At 36.4% G+C, this 24,515-nt stretch overlaps 2 protein-coding genes and 1 non-coding gene across 6 annotated transcripts in view; 2 read left to right on the top strand and 1 right to left on the bottom strand.

The window, feature by feature from the left end:
• Ets96b (Ets96B) overlaps positions 1–24,515 on the top strand; it is a 59,959-nt gene that overhangs the window by 29,966 nt on the left and 5,478 nt on the right. The window contains exons 1-6 of one of the 2 annotated variants that reach the window (XM_070316710.1): positions 4,873–4,944; positions 13,703–13,814; positions 18,806–18,859; positions 19,620–19,679; positions 22,561–22,696; positions 22,886–23,022. In XM_070316710.1, the coding sequence (XP_070172811.1) occupies positions 4,888–4,944; positions 13,703–13,814; positions 18,806–18,859; positions 19,620–19,679; positions 22,561–22,696; positions 22,886–23,022 (556 nt within the window). In that variant the 5' untranslated portion in view covers positions 4,873–4,887. Of the gene's footprint in view, positions 1–4,872; positions 4,945–13,702; positions 13,815–18,805; positions 18,860–19,619; positions 19,680–22,560; positions 22,697–22,885; positions 23,023–24,515 lie in introns of those variants that run through there. The other variant, XM_070316711.1, reaches the window with a different exon arrangement.
• On the bottom strand, positions 201–3,710 carry LOC138931909 (solute carrier family 25 member 44). Of its 3 annotated transcripts, none has more exons than XM_070293170.1 (5): positions 3,497–3,710; positions 2,358–2,670; positions 1,943–2,250; positions 1,660–1,846; positions 201–1,562 (listed from the first exon to the last, which is right to left on the bottom strand). In XM_070293170.1, exons 2-5 carry the CDS (start codon positions 2,530–2,532, stop codon positions 1,243–1,245), a joined length of 990 nt encoding a protein of 329 aa, XP_070149271.1. In that variant the 5' UTR covers positions 2,533–2,670; positions 3,497–3,710; the 3' UTR covers positions 201–1,242. The 3 variants fall into 3 exon arrangements, with proteins under 3 accessions (XP_070149271.1, XP_070149270.1, XP_070149272.1); XM_070293169.1 differs by having other exon boundaries at positions 3,509–3,710; XM_070293171.1 differs by lacking the exon at positions 3,497–3,710 and adding an exon at positions 2,796–2,920.
• Positions 19,000–19,072, top strand: Trnak-uuu (transfer RNA lysine (anticodon UUU)). Its single transcript has one exon. It is a non-coding gene; the product is annotated as a tRNA-Lys (tRNA).

Genomic DNA, 24,515 nt, shown 5'->3' with positions numbered 1-24,515 from the left:
AGTTAATTTTAATGCGGTGCGCTAATTTGCCCGGTTGCGCTTACACCGCACCGAGAGGGGCCAATTTTCATTCCGTATCATGCGCGCTAATTAAATCAAAGCTATTTATAAAATCAAATTAAAAAAATATACATGCTTTGGTCTCATAAAACATTATAAGACGGTCCGTTCTTAAGTGAAAAATAAACGACTGTGGGCAATTTATAATGTAGATGATAAAATTTATTCACATCCTCTTAAGATTTATCAGGGATCTCAATCTTTCCGTATGTACATAGACAGTATATGGATAGTGGTATTAAATAATCTTGTTTCTTGAATTTTTTTACAGTATACGTATATAATATATCGATATTTCATCTCTCTGAGCTAGTAATCCATTTAATTCAGATATTACATTCTAAATTCGTATCTTCAGGACGGCCGATATATATACATATATACGTTCGTACACATTACATGCCCGTATTTGACTAGGATTCTGTGTGTATCTATACATCATTTTATGATTAACACGTTTCTCTCAACGCGATACAAACGCGAACACGTATCTAATATACAAGCCGTCTTGAAAACACAGATAGGAGCATATTTATTATATAGTATTTGTATCACAGTAACATATCTAATACATGTTACAAAAGTTTTGTACTCCATCTGACACATAACGGTAGCGTGCAAAATGCGCTTTTATTACATTTATATAAATAATTCACCTGGTTCTCACTATTTCATAGAGTTTTGTTAGATTCGAAGCCCTCGTTCTATGTACACCAAAGTATCTCTTTTCGAAGTTTCTTTTTTTCTTTTTTTTTCTTTTCTATTTTTTTGGGATTATAGTGTATTAGATTGTAGTGCGTAAATTTGGGCAATGACGCGAAAAGTACGCACATGATTGCACAATTTTATTTATTCAAATATAACGAAAGATATAACTTCTTCGATTACTACACAAAATGTATTGTAATTTAATGATATAAAGAACGTGATTTTTTTTATTGCATAGCCCCGAAGAAAATAATTCTTTTTTTTTTTTTTTTACGTGAGGATCTAACTTTTTTATAGGATATTTTTACTATCGTATAGTAAATTTGTTAATTGATTTACGATCAAATTTTTTTTGATGCGTAGAAAGTAATACATATATTGAAGGGCGCATCGCGGTTGTATAAAAAATTGCGGATGGGATGCACGTCATTCCGTCCGTGTGAAATTAATCGTAATAGTAATAAACTCTGGAGCTCACCACCGAATGTAACTCTTATATTCCTCGGTTATGCTTACTCTCTTGATGGTCTCGTATCCTAGGATTATCGAGAAACTGAAGCACGCGGATTGCACAAGCCTCGCGGAGAGTCCTTTGGTGAACATAAGCAATCCTTCTTCGATCCACAATATCCTAAACGCACTGAACATACTGTCTAACCGTTGCACCTGCAATCTCGCCCTCACAATGTCCAGGGGGTTTGTAATAATCGTGGTCGTAAAGCCTCCTAGTGTGCCCGCCATCGCTTGTATACATAGATGCGAAAACCATCCCGGGAGCACCCTTATAAGCTCGTCTATACGGAGGAAAAAAATGTGAAAAATTAATTATCATCCTTTTATTATCATCCTATTATCTCTGTGATTTGCTTAGAAGGTACAAAGTACGCTTACCTTGATAAACCGTGTATAATCCCCACCAAAGGGCGCTGTTAGGTACATACGCGCATAAAGACGCGATATATCCTCGATAGAAGCCGCGATAACTATCTCTCTGATAGATTAACTTTATTATTTCGGCAGAGATTTGTGCGCGAGTTTTTTCAGGTTTGAGGGTCAAACCCAACGGATTCATTCCCATCTACGAAGAACGTGTAATATGTTAATATTTCAAGTATACGGTGTAAATCGCAGTTGAAGGAAAATTCGAGAAATCTATAAAAAATTTGCGACTTACCTTATCCACGTATACTCTGCCGTGTTTAGTGCTATTGATCCCGAGAACCATTAAATGTTGACTGAGAACATCGAAGGGGACGACGATTGTTTGTCCGACTAAACTGGCAGCACCGCCGGCAATCAAGGCTTTAACCTTGGAGTCAACACGTCCGAGGGGTGTATCCTGCGTGAGTAGATGACGTACACCCTCGTACGTTGATACGTAAAATACTCCGGAAACAATTTGAATGGAGCTTATCCAGAAGCCTCTGTAAAGGCCTGTGATGCCTTCGACTTTGTAAATTTTTCTACACGCGTCTATCATACCTATCATATGAAAGAAGAAAATCATATATCATTTGTAAGAATATTATTTCTTCTACAAGTAATGAAATGTGTAATGATTCATGATGTCGGAATTAATTAGCGCATACCATTGTACATGTGATTTTGTCTCTGCACTTGAAGCCGAGTCTTGATCACTGTCAGTGGATATAGACAACATCTGACCGAGAACGAGGACAGCATGCTGAGTGGAAAGAACTTGGTTTTGTCCATCATGTCCCACTCGATGGTGCGGATGAACGGTGTTGCCTCTACCGCGGACATCTCTCGGATAAGCGGAGATATTGTAGTTTGTAGCAATAGATGAATCAAGCAGGTAGATTCGCGGAGGATTCGATCCAACCTGATGCCGCATATCTCATCGGTATATTATGAGCATTAACGCCCAAAATTTCATAAAATCTGTAAATATGTAAATATATTATATTTACGATTTAAGACAAATCAATCTAGAATTATAAAATATTATTGCTTAATCATAGAGAATACACAGCTATCATAGCTATAAGAAATTAGGTTATTCTAACCTCAAAACGAGCCTTTTCCAATATTATACTCTTACAAATAGTATGACGTATACATACATATTATACATTTAAATTTTGATCTTAGCATTGGAATGAGAGAAAACTTTATAACATTGCTCCTGCACGTAAATATGTCTTTAATGTATCATTGTCGTTATGTCAATTATGCGCAAAACGTCAAAGTGACATTTCGGAGTCGATCGATTGAAAAACGAGCATTATAAAAATTTTGCAAAATATTTTACGAGATTTAATGCGTTTATACGTTTAAGGTAATGGGTTTAACAAAAAAAGAAATTAATAATATTTAATATATAACAATTATATGTTCGAAATGCGATGTTACACGTCAACAACTTATGGATCCGAAATTTTCTGCATCATTTATATTACAATCTTATAATAAAAAATTTAATTAATTAAAGCAAATAATTCTATCTGACGATTCTTCTTATCTAAATCTAATCTCGTTAGCATGTGTGTGTGTGTGTGTGTGTGTGTGTGTGTGTGTGTGTGTGTGTGTGTGTGTGTGTGTGTAAGAAATGGCTAATAATTTTTGGAGTACCGTAATAAAATAATAAAATATTTGATAAATATATCGACGTCACGATATCTGCCTAAATAAATACACAATGAAAGATGCAAGTCGCAAAAAATCGTCGTCACTTATAATGATGTAATATATTGTCGAGATGATTTACTCCGAAATTTACTTCTTGATATTCGCCTCTCCACACGAATAGGGAATAACTGATGTTTACAACATGATTGATGCGTCAATCGCGCTGTCGCGTATCACGTCAATTGGCTCAATCCATTTTATAACACGAGCTCATTTTCACTCGCAATTTCGTGATCGCGAAATAGCAAAAGATATCGTAAACGCCGTGAAAAATTGTGGAGCAGACATTCAGCCAGAACGCACGCGTGTATCTATCTCTGGTGGTGACATCTTGACGGTGAAATCTTGTTGTCGAGCAATCATCGCCTTTATCAACAGATGTACAAAGCGGTAACGTCTATCGATAACGAATATTTATCGTAACCGACTCTTTTAATCGTATAAAAAAGAAATTTGATTGCAGGCAAGTAAAATTCTGGGGCAACAATTATTTTTTCGTGAATGATAAAAAACAAATATAATTTTAATTGATTAAATTTAATAGCTATATATTAAAAGAATATATCAATTGTGTTAATTAATTCTAAAGTCCTCTATTTAGTTGAGACGAGCTATAGTTTTATCGTCACAAGAGATAATCATCGAATAGAGATTATAATTTTTTACGTAATTTCTAATGGACATATATTTGCCTCCTCTCTTATTATTGAGATTAAAACACGAAGAAGAAAAAAAATTATAAATATGATTTTTACATTTTGCTATCATATATTTTCGTATCAATTTTCATATCATTTTCTAATCAGTTCGTCATGTTCAATTTATCGGACATAGATACGGAATTTTTTTTCAACAATTTTGCTAAATATGCAAAACTTGCCGCCTCTCCGAGAAAAGTTAATTTTTTCTTCATAATTTTATCGCGGATTTCTGGAACTTGCGCATTCATTCGGGATGACTTGAAGTTTTATTGGACGTACCGCGCGAATATCTCTATCTATGGCGATATCGAATCGAATTTGCGAAACTCGCTGCCGTGGAGAACCCAATGCTCTCTCTCTCTCGCGAGATGCGGCATCATCCCTCGTATCTCGAACGTGTGTGTCGCCAATGAATTTCAAGCTCCGCCCAGCACCCGGTTGCAATGGTCCAAGGAAGCGAAATACGCGCAGGACTGATTTCTACGTCACGTTGGGGGCGTACACCCTGCCGGAGACACAACCCCTGTTTCCGACCGCGAGGGTGGCTCACCCCCTTATTCGCGACGAGATCAAATCACCCGATTCAGTGCTATCTTCGATCTTCGCGCCGCAACACCAGCGACGATCGACGAGGCTCGTTCGTGTCGCGCCAATTCGGTTACGTGTTTTTTTTTCTCCAATTGAATCGGCGAATTTGCTCGTTTTTTTAGTGATAAGTTTTTCGTTTGATAAGAATAGGCCGCGAAACGAAACGGCGAGTCGCGAAGTTATGATGAACATTGCCGATCAGGAGGTGCCTGCTGCGACGACGGAATTGGCGGGCTTAGTAAGTAGTTGAAAGTTCATTTATCTTCTCAAAAATAAAGCTTTTACGTATGATCGATAAGATTTTTTTATTTTATTTGTTTATGTATATATAATTACTTTATTTGTTTATGCCAGAATGAAGAGTAAGTTAGATGCGCATCTAGGTAAAGTCATCGCTAACATTAAAAAAAGAATTTTATTTTATAATGCATTGGATCAAGTACATAAATATTAGGTGTACAACTTTGCTTTCGCCGTTTTTTTCCGAAATTCGAGGCTTTATTGTAAAAAACTGGTTATACATTTATGATTCAAAATATTGTCCACTCCCAATGATCGTGCCAATTCTTTTTGACTTTGACTCGAGTCATTCTTTAAGTAATGCCTCCAATTCTGCATCTTCGAAAACCTTCTTTCTTCCACCGCTATGCCGGTCTTCGACGTGAAAATCACCGTTCTTGAAGCGTTCAAACCACTCACGACACGTTCTTTCGCTAATAGCGGCTCCACCATAAGTATTTGAGAGCATTCGATGAGCCTCAGCCGCAGATTTCTTCATATTGAAGCAGAAAATTAAAACCTCCCGCAAATGACGAGAATTTGGCTCGTAAACTGACATTTTCAATCGAGAATAACTTTATGATGCAGATACAAATCGACTAATGTTTCTATGTTGGTTATGTTGACAGATGCCCAAGTTTATCGCATGACGTCTATGATCTATTTATTTCGCCCACTACTTACCGCTAAAGCCATCTATAGGAATACGGCGGAAGCAAAGTTGTACACCTAATACATATATCGCAATTAGACAGATTGCGCGATTGTCTTTCTTTTTCAAGAGGAAAGATTGAAATGTCAAAATAATTAATCAAGTCATTTTTTAAAATTCTTATCTCGGTAGCGTGATGTATAAGAATTTTTATAATTATATTCCATATAATTTGAAGCAACATTAGTAACAGAGTGTCCAATAAACGTATCGACTTTATTAATGTCAACCACACAAAGACATACGAAAAATCCATTGTAACTCACAGTGATATAATGTAATCAGAATGATTTATTGCGAAATCTCTTCGATATTTGCCCCCACACGCTGTTAGCAAAAATTTTTAATATATAAAATGAAAAACAAGATAAAAATATAATAAAATAAAAATTATTTTATAATATAAAGACAGGATAAAATAAGAGAACAAAAAGGGCTTACGTGTATGCATATAATAATATTCAGTTATATTTGCTCAAAATACAAGTAGATTTGATCGATCTTCTTCACCGCGCCTTTAATACCTCTTTATCAAATTCAACTCGTAAAAAGAATATTTAAGGAAAACCGTAAAACGCATTAACGTCGCGAAAGTGTTTAAGATCCATTAAGAGAGCACCGCCGCGTAAGGGCCATCGCGTTCCGTTCGATCCGGATATCCGGCCACCCCGAAGCCGGGCCGCTCCGACGTACAATGGAGTCATCCTTATCGGAGTGCGGCACAAGATCCGGGATCATCGCGCGTACAATGCCAACCACTCGAGAGATGATCGCTCGACGACCGGGTGGCGAATTGCCGCGGCACGCGCCTCCACGCTCCGGTGGCTCGTCCCACGGATGCCACCCCTTCTGTGTCCTCTAAACACGTAATTGTCACCGTTATATTCCCCGCGTGCGTGCATGCGTGCGTGCGTGCGTGCGTGCGTGCGTGCTACCACCGTAACGACACGACACGACACGAGTATCCGCGGGTGGTCAATGGACACGCGCGGGGAGGGGATGACTCGGCGAGAGGGGCACCCGCGAGGCACTTGATTTATGTTTGTTGATTCTAAAAATCAGCCGATTCCCACACACGTTTCACCCCCCCTCCCCCCCCCCCCGGCTCCTCCATCGAAGCGGCGGCGCCGTTTAATTGACTGCCGCGAGATAGCATATGTCACCACTCGAGTTTCCCATGATTAGGGACGACTTCCTCGGGAATGGGACGGACATGCTGCGGGATTACCGTGCTGGATGTTTAGCTGCTCACCTTGATTAAGTCTTTCTCCGTGGAACTGGCTCCGTGAACCGGCTAATGATACTGCGTAATTTTATACGGCTGTTTTATTCGGATTTAATCCTTTGCACATTTCTACGCGGTGTTAATAATCATTTATTCGTACGCAAATGTTCGTAATGCTTGATGTGAAATTTTCAAATTTGTTTACATTTATACTTAAAAGATATTGAATTTTTATAGCTTATTTATTATATTGCATTTCTCTCTCTCTCTCTCTCTCTCTCTCTCTATATATATATATATATATATATATATATATATATATATATCTGTTATGTGTGATGAATATAAATTAATTAAATTATTATGAGCACTTTAAAAACATCAGTCTAATCGATAGTAGAAGCGCAAAGATTTATTACTTCATTTTATACAATAGTATTAAGTGTACAACTTTTCTTCCGCTGTTTTTTTTCCGAAACTCGAGGCTTTATTGTAAAAAACTGGTTATACATTTATGAGGCGTTTTGAAATTGCTTGTTGAGTCATTCCCAATGATCGTGCCAATTCTTTTTGACTTTGACTCGAGTCTTCATTAAGTAATGCCTCCAATTCTGCATCTTCGAAAACCTTCTCTCTTCCACCGCTATGCTGGTCTTCGACGTGAAAAATCACCGTTCTTGAAGCGTTCAAACCACTCACGACACGTTCTTTCACTAATAGCGGCTTCACCATAAGTATTTGAGAGCATTCGATGAGCCTCAGCCGCAGATTTCTTCATATTGAAGCAGAAAATTAAAACCTCCCGCAAATGACGAGAATTTGGCTCGTAAACTGACATTCTCAATCGAGAATAACTTTATGATGCAGACACAAATCGACTAATGTTTCTATGGGGTTATGTTGACAGATGCCCAAGTTTATCGCATGACGTTTATGATCTATTTATTTCGACCACTACTTACCGCTAAAGCCATCTATAGGAAAACGGCGGAAGCAAAGTTATACACCTAATATAAGGTGTCCATTTCCTGAAAAACTTGGAATTCTCAAGAATGTTTGTTACATCTGGAAAGATCAGGAGAATTCTTTTACTGAAATTCTTGTAAGGGAAAAATATGTTTATCTTACGAAAGCAATTCAGTTTTCTTTTTTTTAATACATGTCCAAATGTAGCACTTGAAACTTAAGTGATATCATGTTTTTTCTCTGTATGCTGAGTGAAAAGTATCAGAAAACGCAAACAATAAAAAATTTTATTTTAGAAAATTGCAATAAAAGAGATCTTCAAAATATTCTTTTTACCTGAAATTTTGAATAAAAATACTTGGAAGATGAAGTAATTTTCATGGAATTTTTTTATAAGATCTGAGTAGATTTACCTTGTAATAAAATAAAAAATATATTGATCACAAACTATTCTCTCGATTGTCGAGACTTAATTAGGACGAGAACAAAAATTTTCTTCTTCTCTAGCACGATTTTTACGATGCATTGAGGAAAGCAATTAGCTGATAAACTCGGCCGTTGTGTGACGCGTTCTTTAATCTCGAGATCTCTATATATATTGTTCCTTTCGCCAGGCATTGTCCGTCTTCTAGTGTCCACCTCTGTTATTGTCTTCGCACCTCATCGCCGCATGAGGGTAGGAAAAGATGGCAGGAAAACTTTCTTGGCAAAGTATACAACAGCGGGACTTCTCTCGCGTGTAATTGATAAAATTGACCGTCACTGCTATTATCGATACATAATTAGCAGAAAAAACTCCACCGGGCTTTTATCTATCCATTAAACAAAATAGAAGGCGCGTAAAATGTGCATCTCGTTAAAAATATTCCATGTGCTTGTTTATATATAAGTTTTATATTTCAATAATAGGATTATTTCAGATTAACCCTTGCTCTCTCTAAAATTCACTCTTTGTAATTTTTATCTCCGTGTTATTGTTATGATGTTACTTCTAAATTGATTCAGTAAAAAATGTCATCGATTAAAGTAGTGATATAAGATTTTATCGAAGATCAGTGAAAACATTCATACTTTACTCATCCGTTATATCTTACCGATTGTGATAGTTTTATTGAAAAATTATATTTGCAAGATGTAGCTTTTAAAGATTTTTTTTTTTTATTTGTTTTAAACCGCTGTTTTTGGACAAGTTTATATTTGAAAATATTTATAATTAATATTCAAATTCAGAATTATATATATGCAGGGTTAGGAAAGTTACTTTATAAAAGTAACTCGTTACCGTTACCGTTATTTTTTCTAAAAAGTAACTCGTTACCGTTACTCGTTACTAATTTTAAAAAGTAACTCGTTACCGTTACAGTTACTAAAAAGTAACGAGTCGTTACAATTTCCGTTACTTTTTTACAATACAAACTAATAAATTATTTTGCATAAGAAAAACTTTAAAAAAATTGTAAGCAAGATTTCATTCAAGGTTTATTACAAAATAAATGATTAAATTTTATCGAAATTCTTTATTAATTTTTAATAAAATTTGTTGCTCCATAGTATCATCATTTAAATGCCCTCTTTGTGGTGTTAATACAGAGCCACCGATGCTAAACATTCTTTCTACAGATGCACTGCTTGGTAGAGCTGTATTATATTTAATAAAAAGTTTTGTTAAGTTTTGGATAGTCGATTTAACATTTCTATATTACAATTATTTGATTTTAAAAACCGTTGCAATTCTTCTTGTTCAGATTCATTTTGCACCGTTTTTTGCTCAAAAATGAAAAAATTATCGTGATCGTCAGATTTTCCAGCTTTTGAAGAATTTTCAGTTGATCGGATTCCCAATAAATCCTCCAAGTAATTTTCAGCACGTTTTCTTTTTTCTCCGGTTAACCAGTTTAACTTAAATTTTGTATGTAAACATGCTGCTATTATTAATTCTTTTGTTTCAAATATTGTAAGAAATCTAAAATCAAATATAGTAAATTAAGCGACATTGTTTGTTTAATTGAAATTAATACTTTTGAATCAATAGTTTAAAATAAAATAATATTTTTCAATTAAATCCTTATTTAAAATTAAATAACATATGTATTAATCAAATTAATAAGTTACCTTTTATTTAAACCTTGCTGAATAGCTTCAACTAATGAATGGCAATCTATAAGGTCAGATTTATTGAGATTTTCTAATTTTCGTTGCAAGGTACTTAGAACTGGTAGTAAATGAGAGCTCTGCTTTTCCGAAAAGATAAAGCTCTCATTGGATATCGCGCGTCGCGTCATCGCACTGGTCTGCAAGAGCCATAAGTTGATCAATCACATTCATCATTTTTAAAATATTTTAAGAATGCTAATTGGTCGATTTGCTTACGGCTTTACGGTTAAGATAAAAATTTTATCACGCACAATAGCAAGAATAATATGTTAAATAAATCAAAAAATTTGAAAAAAGTAACGATAAAAGTAACTGTTAAATTCGTTACTCGTTACCGAAAAATGTAACGAAGTTACTTTTTCCGTTACAAATAAAATTTGTAACGCCATTACCGTTACAGTTACCGAAAAAAAGTAACTGTAACGGTAACGGCGTTACAAGTAACGCGTTACTTCCCAACCCTGTATATATGTATACGTATTATTTACTTTTAAGATGTGATAAATTTACAAGACTCGCGATCAGTTCGAAGATACTTATTTAACAAAATATATTGCTATATAAATTTATATACGATATTTTATTATAAGATGCATTGAAATAGCCGCTATCGCCAACTGATTCTTTCATTGAGATTTTATTGATTTTCAGTGCTACACTTATGTAATTGCGTCCATCACCATTGACTATTCACTATTTTTCTACGATAAATCCCGATCCGTGGGAGAAGGGATACAGTCTCGCGATGTTCTCGATGACTTTATTATAAACTGAACCAAAATGCGCAATTACTATACGAGGGTGAAGAACGTGAAATGGGGTGCCGTCGCCGCGACCCCTGTTGCAGCCCCGTCGCGAACGACGGGGCGTACCCTCGACTCGTCGTGGGTATCTCGTTTTCATGAGAGACACATAAACGCGCGTAAATAAACTCGCCTGCCGAATGCATTCGTCTAAAACGCGCATCCGTCCGCTGGGAAAGGTCACGTCGCGGGCCTTTAACGTTAAATGGTACGCGCGCTCCTCGTGTTTGCGCTTCCCGCTCACGCGTCATTGCCTGATTAATTCGCTGTTAAATCCTGTTCGACAAAAAGGCCCCGATGAAAATGAAAGATCAACGATTTTTCACAAAGATTCATCTTGGTCATAAAAATTCACGCAGCTCAGTTATTCCATGTTATACGCGTGTAATATATAAATATTTAAATATTTTATATTAAATATTTAAATTATAATATGGATTAAATTTTTTTTGTAAATTTGTTTGAATTATAGTTTCTCCTCCCCCCCCCCCGTCCCCCACCCCTCCCCCCGCGCGCAAATATTTTTGAAATTTTATTTCGGATAATTTAACCCCTTACTTATAGAACATATTTATTTATTTATGCACATAATGGAAACATTCTTTATCAGCGTCAGTCATTTCTGCATCAGTAAATATGTATATACGTAACGGATTGGCAGGCGTATTAAACATTTAAGGCGGTAATAGTGAATGTAATTAAAATTTATGTCCAAGCGCGCGGATTACGGGCGCCATGCCATCACGGCAGCTAATTGCGGACGACGATTAATTGCGATCAAAGGAAAATCTCGAGGAGAAATTATGAACAAATAATGGAACTTTGAGCAGCGTGAGTCCGCCGGATACTCGTTAATATCAATATATATATATATCCCCTATCAGAAATGTGTTCGCATTCAATAAGGGACAATTCATCTTCCGGACGGCGCATTTTAGCCTTTTAATTATTTTATCACTTTATTAACTTAATTCCTACGTAATACAGTGATCCCGTTTTTTTTTTTTTTGTTTTTTTTTTTTTTTTTTTTTTTATAGCGTAATCTTTCACGCACAATTTTTTGACGATTCGTATTCCCGCAGTTTGTAGTCAAATTTTACGGAGTCAAAGAGCCGAACGTCTACGTTATCGAAATTCCCAAAACCGGTAACTGAGTTTACCACTAGATTGCCCCGCAAGGAGGAAACCGTCCAATCGTTCACCGGATGTCTTCCTTGCCGCCTCTCTTACCCCTCCACCTCCCACTATTTCTCACTGTGTCTTTCGCTCCTATATTGGGAGCTTCGAGCCTTACAATCACTTTCTGATATTAATTACATTCACTCTTTCATTCGTTCGCGTTTGACATTACGATTTATCTTGGAAATATATGTATATCGTCAAATCCGTCAAATGCGTAAAAGTAATAAATATTGTTAAAAATCTGTATATATCTTACAGGGTTGGGAAAGTTACTTTATAAAAGTAACTCGTTACCGTTACCGTTATTTTTTCTAAAAAGTAACTCGTTACCGTTACTCGTTACCAATTTTAAAAAGTAACTCGTTACCGTTACAGTTACTAAAAAGTAACGAGTCGTTACAATTTCCGTTACTTTTTCACAATACAAACTAATAAATTATTTTGCATAAGAAAAACTTTTAAAAAATTGCAAGCAAGATTTCATTCAAGGTTTATTACAAAATAAATGATTAAATTTTATCGAAATTCTTTATTAATTTTTAATAAAATTTGTTGCTCCATAGTATCATCATTTAAATGCCCTCTTTGTGGTGTTAATACAGAGCCACCGATGCTAAACATTTTTTCTACAGATGCACTGCTTGGTAGAGCTGTATTATATTTAACAAAAAGTTTTTTAAGTTTTGGATAGTCGTTTAACATTTCTATATTACAATTATTTGATTTTAAAAACCGTTGCAATTCTTCTTGTTCAGATTCATTTTGCACCGTTTTTTGCTCAAAAATGAAAAAATCATCGTGATCGTCAGATTTTCCAGCTTTTGAAGAATTTTCAGTTGATCGCATTCCCAATAAATCCTCCAAGTAATTTTCAGCACGTTTTCTTTTTTCTCCGGTTAACCAGTTTAACTTAAATTTTGGATGTAAACATGCTGCTATTATTAATTCTTTTGTTTCAAATATTGTAAGAAATCTAAAATCAAATATAGTAAATTAAGCGACATTGTTTGTTTTATTGAAATTAATACTTTTGAATCAATAGTTTAAAATAAAATAATATTTTTCAATTAAATCCTTATTTAAAATTAAATAACATATGTATTAATCAAATTAATAAGTTACCTTTTATTTAAACCTTGCTGAATAGCTTCAACTAATGAATGGCAATCTATAAGGTCAGATTAATTGAGATTTTCTAATTTTCGTTGCAAGGTACTTAGAACTGGTAGTAAATGAGAGCTCTGCTTTTCCGAAAAGATAAAGCTCTCATTGGATATCGCGCGTCGCGTCATCGCACTGGTCTGCAAGAGCCATAAGTTGATCAATCACATTCAAGCATTTTTACAACATAATAAGAATGCTAATTGGTCGATTTGCTTACGGCTTTACGGTTAAGATAAAAATTTTATCACGCACAATAGCAAGAATAATATCTTAAATAAATCAAAAAATTTGAAAAAAGTAACGATAAAAGCAACTGTTAAATTCGTTACTCGTTACCGAAAAATGTAACGAAGTTACTTTTTCCGTTACAAATAAAATTTGTAACGCCATTACCGTTACAGTTACCGAAAAAAAGTAACTGTAACGGTAACGGCGTTACAAGTAACGCGTTACTTCCCAACCCTGATATCTTACACTAATTCGTACAACTCCCTTCTCTCGATTGTTCTAGCCCGGAAACGGATTCGGCAGATTACCAGAGCCGCTTCAGACAGTCACCGGAGAATATTGCCCCGGCAATTACCCAGTGTCTCACACCACGAGCAATGAAAAACTGCACACCGGTGAGTAGAATTTTTAATAATGAAAAAAGATTGAAAGTCGATCCGAGATATTTCAATTATACGCGTATCAGTGAAAAGAAATATTCTCTCGCACGAGCCTGGGACAGTTCTCATACGCGCGTCACTCGAGATCTTTTTTTTTTTTTTCCCGAAAAGAAGTATCCACGGCCTGTAAAACTACTTTACGTCTTAACGAGCTTGCGAGGATGCAATCAAGGGAAAAAGGTGAGCGGGCAGAGAGAGACCGGTCGATTCTTCGATTCCCCCGGTCGTTCGACTTTGAAGCTCTTTGATACCGTCGCGTTTCCATCGGGGGCGAGGCCTTCGATACACACGAAGCCGGCTGTGTAGATCCCGAGAAGAGCGCACACATAGCGAGGAGGGGAGGGGGAGGCACGTTTAGGAACACGTGCGGAACGCGTACCCCGAAACGAAGCGCCGGCAAGGAGGACGAGAGAGACGAGAGGGTGGACGGAGATAGAGAAGGTGGAGCTATACCCCCCGAAGAGAGCCTGTCACTCGCAGGCAGCCGAGTCGATATCTTTATATAGTCGCATCAACGACAACATTATTTTCCAAAGGTCGCGGTGAGACGCGGCTGCACCGTGAAACATCGTTCGAGACAATCTCTGATCGGAATACTTGCCAATTATTCGGCTCATTTTCTAAATTACTCGGCCGACTCTATGTGTCTCCGATGCTAAAAATATACCAAAATCTACAATTATTACATATCTTTTTATATCAGTGATTTGTTTCATTTGACAATGATACTTTTTATTTCGAGAATAACCGCGTTTCTTCGACAAATATCGGTTATACCTTGCTTGATAAAGTACGAATGACAAGATTTCGGGACGAAATTTCTCGAAATATTCCCCGACGTCGAGACGTTAATTCGCGCCGTCTTCCTCTAGCGCGATGATGCTTCTTCTTCTTCTTCCGGACGAGTGTCTTAGCCTTGACCCAGAAATGCGACGCCAATTTCTCGACCCGAAATTCAATAAGTGACGTGTTATCACCGCAAAGACTCCCCTGGGGTGTCCCCACAGTGGAACCTCTCCCCCATTGTACCCCCGTCGAAGAGAGTCAGCCGAATCAACCCCCCGGCCGACGTCTGGCTGCAGTGATTGACACTTTATATCTAGCATTGGCATGCCATGCGGAGCCACCGTTCACCCAGGATGGACCACCTCCGCCTAACTCAATCACTGCCTATAATGCCGCAATTTCTCTATCATAATCGCGTTACGTCCCCTCCATCGCTCGATCCACTTTTCGACGACGATTCAGAAATATTGAAACTCCGCGCCGCATCGCGATGACGGCGGATAGGAATATATTGTTGCTTACTCTCCCCGCTTACTCGTTCGTCTTTTTTTCATCTGGATGCGTATCTGGAAGCGGCATCATAATAATTTAAACAATAACGTAGCGGAAAAATTTAATTAAAAGATATGCAAAAGTTTATGAATCAATTGTGTACGTTTTATGATATTGATTTATATATATTTTCCGTTACATTAATTTCATTTCAATGATTTTAATTTGTAAATGTCGATTTATGAGGATAATTATCTAATATTATATATCGTATTCAGGGTTGGGAAGTAACGCGTTACTTGTAACAGTTACTTTTTTTCGGTAACTGTAACGGTAATGGCGTTACAAATTTTATTTGTAACGGAAAAAGTAACTTCGTTACATTTTTCGGTAACGAGTAACGAATTTAACAGTTACTTTTATCGTTACTTTTTTCAAATTTTTTCATTTATTTAAGATATTATTCTTGCTATTGTGCGTGATAAAATTTTTATCTTAACCGTAAAGCCGTAAGCAAATCGACCAATTAGCATTCTTATTATGTTGTAAAAATGCTTCAATGTGATTGATCAACTTATGGCTCTTGCAGACCAGTGCGATGACGCGACGCGCGATATCCAATGAGAGCTTTATCTTTTCGGAAAAGCAGAGCTCTCATTTACTACCAGTTCTAAGTACCTTGCAACGAAAATTAGAAAATCTCAATAAATCTGTCCTTATAGATTGCCATTCATTAGTTGAAGCTATTCAGCAAGATTTAAATAAAAGGTAACTTATTAATTTGATTAATACATATGTTATTTAATTTTAAATAAGGATTTAATTGAAAAATATTATTTTATTTTAAACTATTGATTCAAAAGTATTAATTTCAATTAAACAAACAATGTCGCTTAATTTACTATATTTGATTTTAGATTTCTTACAATATTTGAAACAAAAGAATTAATAATAGCAGCATGTTTACATCCAAAATTTAAGCTGGTTAAACTGGTTAACCGGAGAAAAAAGAAAACGTGCTGAAAATTACTTGGAGGATTTATTGGGAATCCGATCAACTGAAAATTCTTCAAAAGCTGGAAAATCTGACGATCACGATGATTTCTTCATTTTTGAGCAAAAAACGGTGCAAAATGAATCTGAACAAGAAGAATTGCAACGGTTTTTAAAATCAAATAATTGTAATATAGAAATGTTAAACGACTATTCAAAACTTAAAAAACTTTTTATTAAATATAATACAGCTCTACCAAGCAGTGCATGTGTAGAAAGAATGTTTAGCATCGGTGGCTCTGTATTAACACCACAAAGAGGGCATTTAAATGATGATACTATGGAGCAACAAATTTTATTAAAAATTAATAAAGAATTTCGATAAAATTTAATCGTTTATTTTGTAATAAACCTTGAATGAAATCTTGCTTGCAATTTTTTAAAAGTTTTTCTTATGCAAAATAATTTATTAGTTTGTATTGTAAAAAAGTAACGGAAATTGTAACGACTCGTTACTTTTTAGTAACTGTAACGGTAACGAGTTACTTTTTAAAATTGGTAACGAGTAACGGTAACGAGTTACTTTTATAAAGTAAGATCGTATTATACACATAAATATTTGTATGAATATACACAACACACTATACTATCATTTATGTCAAAGGCTTCTCGCTATAAGATTGCATCATAATTTTGATAATACTGTTGTTTCAATTTTTTAATATAAGTTTTATTAAAACTGTGTGAAAATTGAGGTTTAAATACAATAGTTAGTCTCTATAATTGACAAATATTTTCATATAATTGATGGTGAGAAGGATAAAAACGAAAATAAAATAAATTTTGATTAAAGATATATATGCGTAAAATAAAATATTAATATTATCGAAGAAGTTTTTCGCTATTTAAATTATATAATCCGCGAGAGCGTTTGGATGCGTTTATTAACTTGTTAAAGTAACGAATTCGCAAACTATAATCTTCTGATGAATAAATTAATGATCGTCAATATATCAACTCTGAGAAGATAGCACTTAATTGCTGAGAAATGTATGTCGGTTTAAAAAATGTTACAATTTTAATATCTTTTCTTTAATCTTATTAAATATATGATACACGCACACAAGAATTTTATGTCTGTGACAATATCCATCATTCGGCAGTTATCAAAATAAATTCGTAAATCTCGATGATCATAAAATCATGTTACATAGTAACAGATAAAATCATGTTATAGTTAGACGTACTTATTTCATGACATACACGAAGACCAGGGTTGGAAACGTTACTCTATAAAAGTAACGCGTTACCGTTACCGTTATTTTTTGTAAAAAGTAACTCGTTACCGTTACTCGTTACTAATTTTAAAAAGAAACGCGTTACCGTTACTTGGAAAGTAACGATTCGTTACTTTCTCGTTATGTTTTTGTTTTTTGTAATGCTAAAATAAGCTATTAGATTATAAAATTATTTAATAATCAATATTAAATGTAATAATCTATGTTACAATTAAAAACTTTAAATTAGTCTCTATATAGCAAGCGTTTTTTTTATATTTATCTTATTTAATGATTCTAATTTTTTATGTTAATATCTTTACTTTTTAATACACTTATCTTTATAGGAATTTAAATTGTAATTTACAAATTTCAATTTTGTCGAAAATTTTTATCAAACATTGTTTTTAAATATTGATAAGAGAAATATTGATATTATTAAGAGTGTATTCCAATATTCATTGCCAGTATTATAAAATCTATAATTTACGTTACTATAGATTTTCAGTACTGGCAGTGACTATCGGAATGCAGCCTATGATAGAAGGTTACAAAATATTTTTCAGAAAATACATCTATCTATTGAATAGATATATAAGATAATAAAGAATCGAAAAATAACGATAAGAGTAACGGCTAATTCGTTACCGTTACTCTAAAAATGTAACGACGTTACCGTTACCGTTACAAACAGAAAAAAGTAACGATCGTTACCGAAAAAAAGTAACTGTAACGGTAACGACGTTACAAGTAACGCGTTACTTCCCAACCCTGACGAAGACACGTATGCGAACTGTTGAAGTATCGTTGCAGAGGAGATATCTTTATATACGCGAGCAATGAGCTGTAGCGTAAGTAGATTCGATTCGCGTTAGACTGGATTCTACCATCGAACAAAACGAGGTTACCGCCGAGTGGCTACCCATGGCGAATTCTGGAGGTCCATTAAACGCACCCCAGTTTTCCACGCCGGCATTCTTATGCGCTCATTCACGCCGAAGGGTTTGTTTTTGCCTCTGATTCATTCGCAGCTACTCAGCAACACCGTTTGTCTTCCCGCATATCTCGCCGATCTCGATTCAGATAAGATGTATCTCTTTTTATCCAGGCTAGAAATATCTTCTTCCCCCATCCATCCATCTATCGTGTTAACTTTTTTTTTTTTTTCTTTTGTTGAACACATTGTGTATAGATATATATCAATAATTAATCAAAAAGAACGGAAGTACATGACATGTTCTGTCAATTTACGGCGAATACTGTTCAACGTTTAGCCAAACAAATGTATTTGCATTTTCTCTTGCCTTTTGTTTATTTTATCTCGCGATCAATAACGCAACTATATTAATACACATTCGTGCACACGTGTTAATTCGAGAGAAATTTTATTGATTACAGGAAGCGAATTATACATGCCACAAGGCTACAGGCAGGAAACTTGGTTGCAAGACGGTGAGTCCTTTATTGTAAATTTTATTTTCATTTTATTTCGTAATAATTTACATGATAATAACAATTCAATTATCTATCCTTTCTCATTCGTTGCGCATGAGTTTGGTTCGAATAGGCTTTTAATTCCACGGAAGTTATCAGCCCGGATAGCTCAGTCGGTAGAGCATCAGACTTTTAATCTGAGGGTCCAGGGTTCGAGTCCCTGTTCGGGCGTTATTTTTTACCCTTTTCATTTTTGAAGGAATATTATTTGTCATTATCGAGGAGCGAATTAAGAAAATGAGAATTTTTTTTTATTAAAGTTTACAACTTAAATATAATTAACACGTCAACGGTAAAACTATTGAATATTCTTTCGCGTTATTAATAATAGAATTTTTGTAAAATAATAATGATAATGACGATGCTAAGACGTTAAAAATCGAAATGTTATCAAAGTCGTTATTATGAAGAAATTGTGCTATTGATTTTTGGAATTTAGAGATGTAGCATCAAATTATCCCTAAGCCACCAGCGAAGATAATTACGTGCAGCCACTATTCTCTCGGAACATTAATTTTAATTACCTTGCCCAACTGCGATGTAATACGCGGTGGATGTAATGTAACGAGCGATCAAAGGGGGATGATTATGCTGCGGAATGTAAAATAGAAATTCTCGTTAGATATTCGCGAATTATAGAATTCTTATTTTAGTAGTTTTATTAATTTTTGCTCAAATTATCACAAATAAATTAATACGAAATGTCTCTTGTGCGTAGGTAGCAGCTCCGAAACCGAAGACAGCGAACAGTACGTACCCGAGTTTCACCAGATGTCAAGTAAGTGCCAATTCTCTTGCCGTTTATTCTTCGTCTGTTGATTTCTTATTATCTAATCGCGCATCTCTCTCTCTCTCTCTCTCTCTCTCTCTCGATAATCGCAAAATTATTTAGCCACGTCGCATCAATACTCTCGACATCTGGTAATTCGTCTGGATAAATAAATCCGGGTTTGGAAATTCGCTAAACGGGATTGAAGGATGTCAATCTCCGCTGAAATCACCGCGAAATCATGTATAACGCGCGGAAGTGTTTCGCACGCGTCGATTCGGCCTCGAAATTGGTTGGAAAATCTGTTATCGCGGGCAAATGTCTAGACCCTCTCCTCGAGATATCGCATCTTCTCGACACGATCCTATGACGTTTCAACTACGCCGGAATATAAACTCTATACGCGCAGAACCGAGCCGAAACGAGGTAACGGAATGAGGAGAGATCCCGTCATCGAACATAATCGGGAACGACTTCGTAGAGGAGGAAGAATTAATTCATCGGATGTTCCGTTCGACTCGCTCGATGTAATCGTTGCCATCGGCCAATCAATCGATGGGTAACGCGTTACACACCGCACGTGCATCTTTAATTAGTCGCCGACACTTTCCACGCGCGTTGCGGTTCTCCCGTTCGACCATCACATCAGTGATCTTTTGCGCGTGAGAAATAATTTTTCGCTGCGTGTTTCTCTTTTTCGCGCGCTATATATAATCGCGACGTATATAACTTTCCGGGTGCAATATTGGGTGCCTTTATTAAAAACCGGCGAGAAGTCGCGCCCGCGGGGCAGTTTTTTTTTTTTTTTTTTTTTTAGCATAGCTTAGATAGAGAGCGGGAAGAGTCAACACGGGCGTTTGTCGGCGATCATCGATATCGGATTACGCGAGTAAGCACTTTATATTAAGCCAGCGGCGATTCTCTCGTTCCCTTTCTTCTTTTTTTTTCTTCATTTTTTTTTCTCTCGTTATCGCCGCGCACGCGCGCTTATTAACGTCGCTATCGACACCGGGTCGCGCGATATAATTTTCCGGGACGGTGGACGTCCCAGAATTCTTGTAATAGATAGACGAAAATCGAAACCCGTCGCGTATTTGACTTCTCCTCGACGTTGAACACATGAGAAGAGATCGGGGCTCGCAGTTTACATTATTCCGCGCGCGCAAAATTCGCGACGGAACGATACGTGTAATTCAGCGTCGAGAGCAGCATTGAACAAACGTATCGTCGAACATTTCAACCGGGCGAGAGCAAACACCCAGAGGGAATCGGGGGCTAGCTAATGTCTATATACACACACATACACGCATGTGATTCCCAAGCGCCGCGTATATGTATTATATACTATATCCTCGCGTAATATTATATGTAACATGTGCGATATATTTAGGATGCTCATCTATATATGTACTTATATATAAAATATCAGGAATATGTTTTTTTATTTGATTAAAGTATGCAATTTTTGAATATGGATTCGGTGAAGCGTTATGTATATGTAAATAATATTATTAGGTGTACAACTTTGCTTCCGCCGTTTTCCTATAGATGGCTTTAGCGGTAAGTAGTGGTCGAAATAAATAGATCATAGACGTCATGCGATAAACTTGGGCATCTGTCAACATAACACCATAGAAACATTAGTCGATTTGTGTCTGCATCATAAAGTTATTCTCGATTGAAAATGTCAGTTTACGAGCCAAATTCTCGTCATTTTCGGGAGGTTTTAATTTTCTGCTTCAATATGAAGAAATCTGCGGCTGAGGCTCATCGAATGCTCTCAAATACTTATGGTGAAGCCGCTATTAGTGAAAGAACGTGTCGTGAGTGGTTTCAACGCTTCAAGAACGGTGATTTTCACGTCGAAGACCGGCATAGCGGTGGTGAAGAGAGAAGGTTCACGAAGATGCAGAATTGGAGGCATTACTTAATGAAGACTCGAGTCAAAGTCAAAAAGAATTGGCACGATCATTGGGAGTGGACAATACTTTGAATCATAAATGTATAACCAATTTTTTACAATAAAGCCTCGAATTTCGGGGAAAAAACGGCGGAAGCAAAGTTGTACACCTAATATATTAAAAATTTGATGAAAATTCTCTCTCTCTCTCTCTCTCTCTCTCTCTTTCTTGGTAAAAGAAAGATAATATTTCTCTCGATTTATGTTTCTATTTTTTAACGGACGTATAAGGATAATAATTATTTAACGTCAAAGACATATGCCTGAATAAATGTGAACATCTCTCTCTTGCGTAATGGGAGTCCGTCAAAGTCTACACATCGAAGATAATTTATTGCGAGATCTCTCTTCTCGCGATATCAAGATAATTGAATCTATCGTGGCGCGCTTCTTCCTATCGGTAAATTTCCAATGTTTACAAATACAATTATCGCCGGAGGCTTGTGACTTATGCTTCCCACGGCCCGGGAGCCTGTTTGACTTATCGGGGGGGCGCAGCCCTCGCCCTCGCGAAATCCTCGGCACCCCATTAGACCCCACCTTCCCTCTCACGTGTCGTTGCAGCGATGCGTCTTCACTTCCGATACGACACGCGCCCTTATGTCCTGGCGTCGCCTCGTCGTTCTTTCGGCTATGAATCGTCCGAAGAAAACGATCGCGCGCGCGCGTGCGCGCGCCACGCATTCGATAAACGATAATGATATGCGGCGGGCAGGGGTCTGCAAAAATGTCGTCAGAGGTCATTCCGTAGTTGCGTGCACATTGTTATTGTCGAATAGAATTATAAAGACGGCATATCTCTCTATTTTTTACTAATCGAGTGCTATCGAGTTGACTTTGATATTTTTCCTCCAATGAAAAGAATTATCCGAATATGGAAAAATATGTACTAATGGCGATTTATACATATAGTCGTTTCATTTGCATCAGGTGCAAATGTGAAGCAGGAGTCTAGCAATGGCGCGAGAAATGGCGACAACGGCAATTATCATCCCCAGTATCAATCTTCTGTCGCGCACAATCAAAATAATGATTTTCTCGAGCTCAGATCGGATCGTTGCTTCGGGTAAGTTCGACAAAAAACTAATCTAACGGATTTTTCTACAATATTTATGCGATTTAAAGCGCATGCAACGTAACTGCAATTGCACGAGAAGATTTTAATTTATATTACAAATAAAAGAAGAATTTACGTGAATCGTCACGCAAGTTTACGATTGCACGCGTAGAATGAAATTTTGCGTGTTATTCGTAGGAATCGAAAGATAAATGGACCGTCTGGTAAGAGCACGAAGGACGTCGCCGTGAAGGAAGAACCGGCTGATCGAAGCTACGTGGAACCGCTTCCCGTGACAAACATATCATCCGCGACGTCTCAGGATACGCAAAACGGTAAGAAATTCACGCGAGGAGATGCGTTTTATCGCGTTAGATAGATTTCGCGGACGAGATTGAGAACGCGGATCGCTGGTGTTACTATCCTCGTACGAGGATCCGCGCCGTGACAAATCTCTGCACAAAAGAATCCACGTGGCACTATTCCACCCCATGGAATCCATAAATAACCGGGGGTACGAGGGTATCGCTCTCCATTAATCGAGTCGACTTCCGATTAGCCCTTTGAGGGTCTCTCGACGATAATGTTCGATCCATGCCGTTCTCTTAATTGTTGCTCATATCGATTCTCTTTCTTCTTTTTTTTCTCTCTTCGCGATTATTGAAAAATATATAATAATAAAAATTTAAAACTCTACACAAGAAGATAAGATGGATATATAAAATATTTATCAATTATATTGTTTTTTCTTATATTTATTATACATTTTATATATTATTTGGCAAAGAATATTGATTAAAGAGAGAGAATACAAGCAACGTAAAATGTAACATTTCCCGTGATCGTTGCGAGGATCCCAACTAATGTATTGCAGCCGCTCACGCGTGACTGAGCATGCGTAATTGAATAATTAAACGATGCTTTCAAGTCGAAAGCTATGGCGAGAGCGTCTTGCAGATTTCAACAAAAGCTAAAAGAAAGAAAGAAAGAAAGCGAGACTAGTTTTCCCAGGGGAAAATGTAAGTCGAATATTCTCTCATGCCTCGCTCAGTCGCAAGGAGAAAGAGAGACTTTCAGTGCGGCATCAGCAATGTTTCTTGCAACTACGAATTAGCCTAGAACTTTTATCATTCGAAAAGAGGAATTTAAAAATTTTAAATAACAAAAAGGATTTTTTTCTTCACAAGCTATTAATATAAATTGTAACACATATTATATCTCCAATATTCAAGTGTATAACGTGCATAGAAAGAGACTGCTGATGTATAGTTAAATTGTACATAAATATTTATTAGCAAGAATAAATATACAAGACAAATCACACGGCAGAAAAAATATTTCAGCGAGAATGATATAATGAGGGTTTTTTTTTTATCGACGTTCATTATCTAATAGGCTATGTGAATCAAAGAAGATACACACTGTTACCACCACTCGTTCCGTCCACAAAAGGTAGAGTCAGTGAGGGGTTGCAAGCTCATGCTTTGTAATCAGACCGATTAGTCTTCCTTTATTCACGCACACGTATACATACATAGACGACGAGCCGAATCCTTTAGGAGCTACGGTTACGGTTATATCCATGGCTCGACACACTCTGTATACGCGATGCTACCAAGTCACCTGGGATTACGCTCATGTTTCTCTCTTGGCTCATAATTCTCCCTACCATTAAGCCGTTTTAATTATTCACACGTAGTTTAGGTTAATAATAGGATACATTTGCTCGTATCGATATCCCGCAATCTACTTACGATCATCCAATTTATTTACCAAAAGGAGAAAGTCGTCTTGCATTTCACGCGAAAATTGGAAATTTTGAAATGGA

Source organism: Polyergus mexicanus, unplaced genomic scaffold (genome assembly GCF_030449975.1).
Source record: "Polyergus mexicanus isolate NDT 795.1 unplaced genomic scaffold, iyPolMexi1.0 SCAF_3, whole genome shotgun sequence".
Taxonomy (NCBI): domain Eukaryota; kingdom Metazoa; phylum Arthropoda; class Insecta; order Hymenoptera; family Formicidae; genus Polyergus; species Polyergus mexicanus.
Note: the sequence above shows the minus strand (reverse complement) of the source record. Positions and strands in the feature narration are given on the sequence as shown.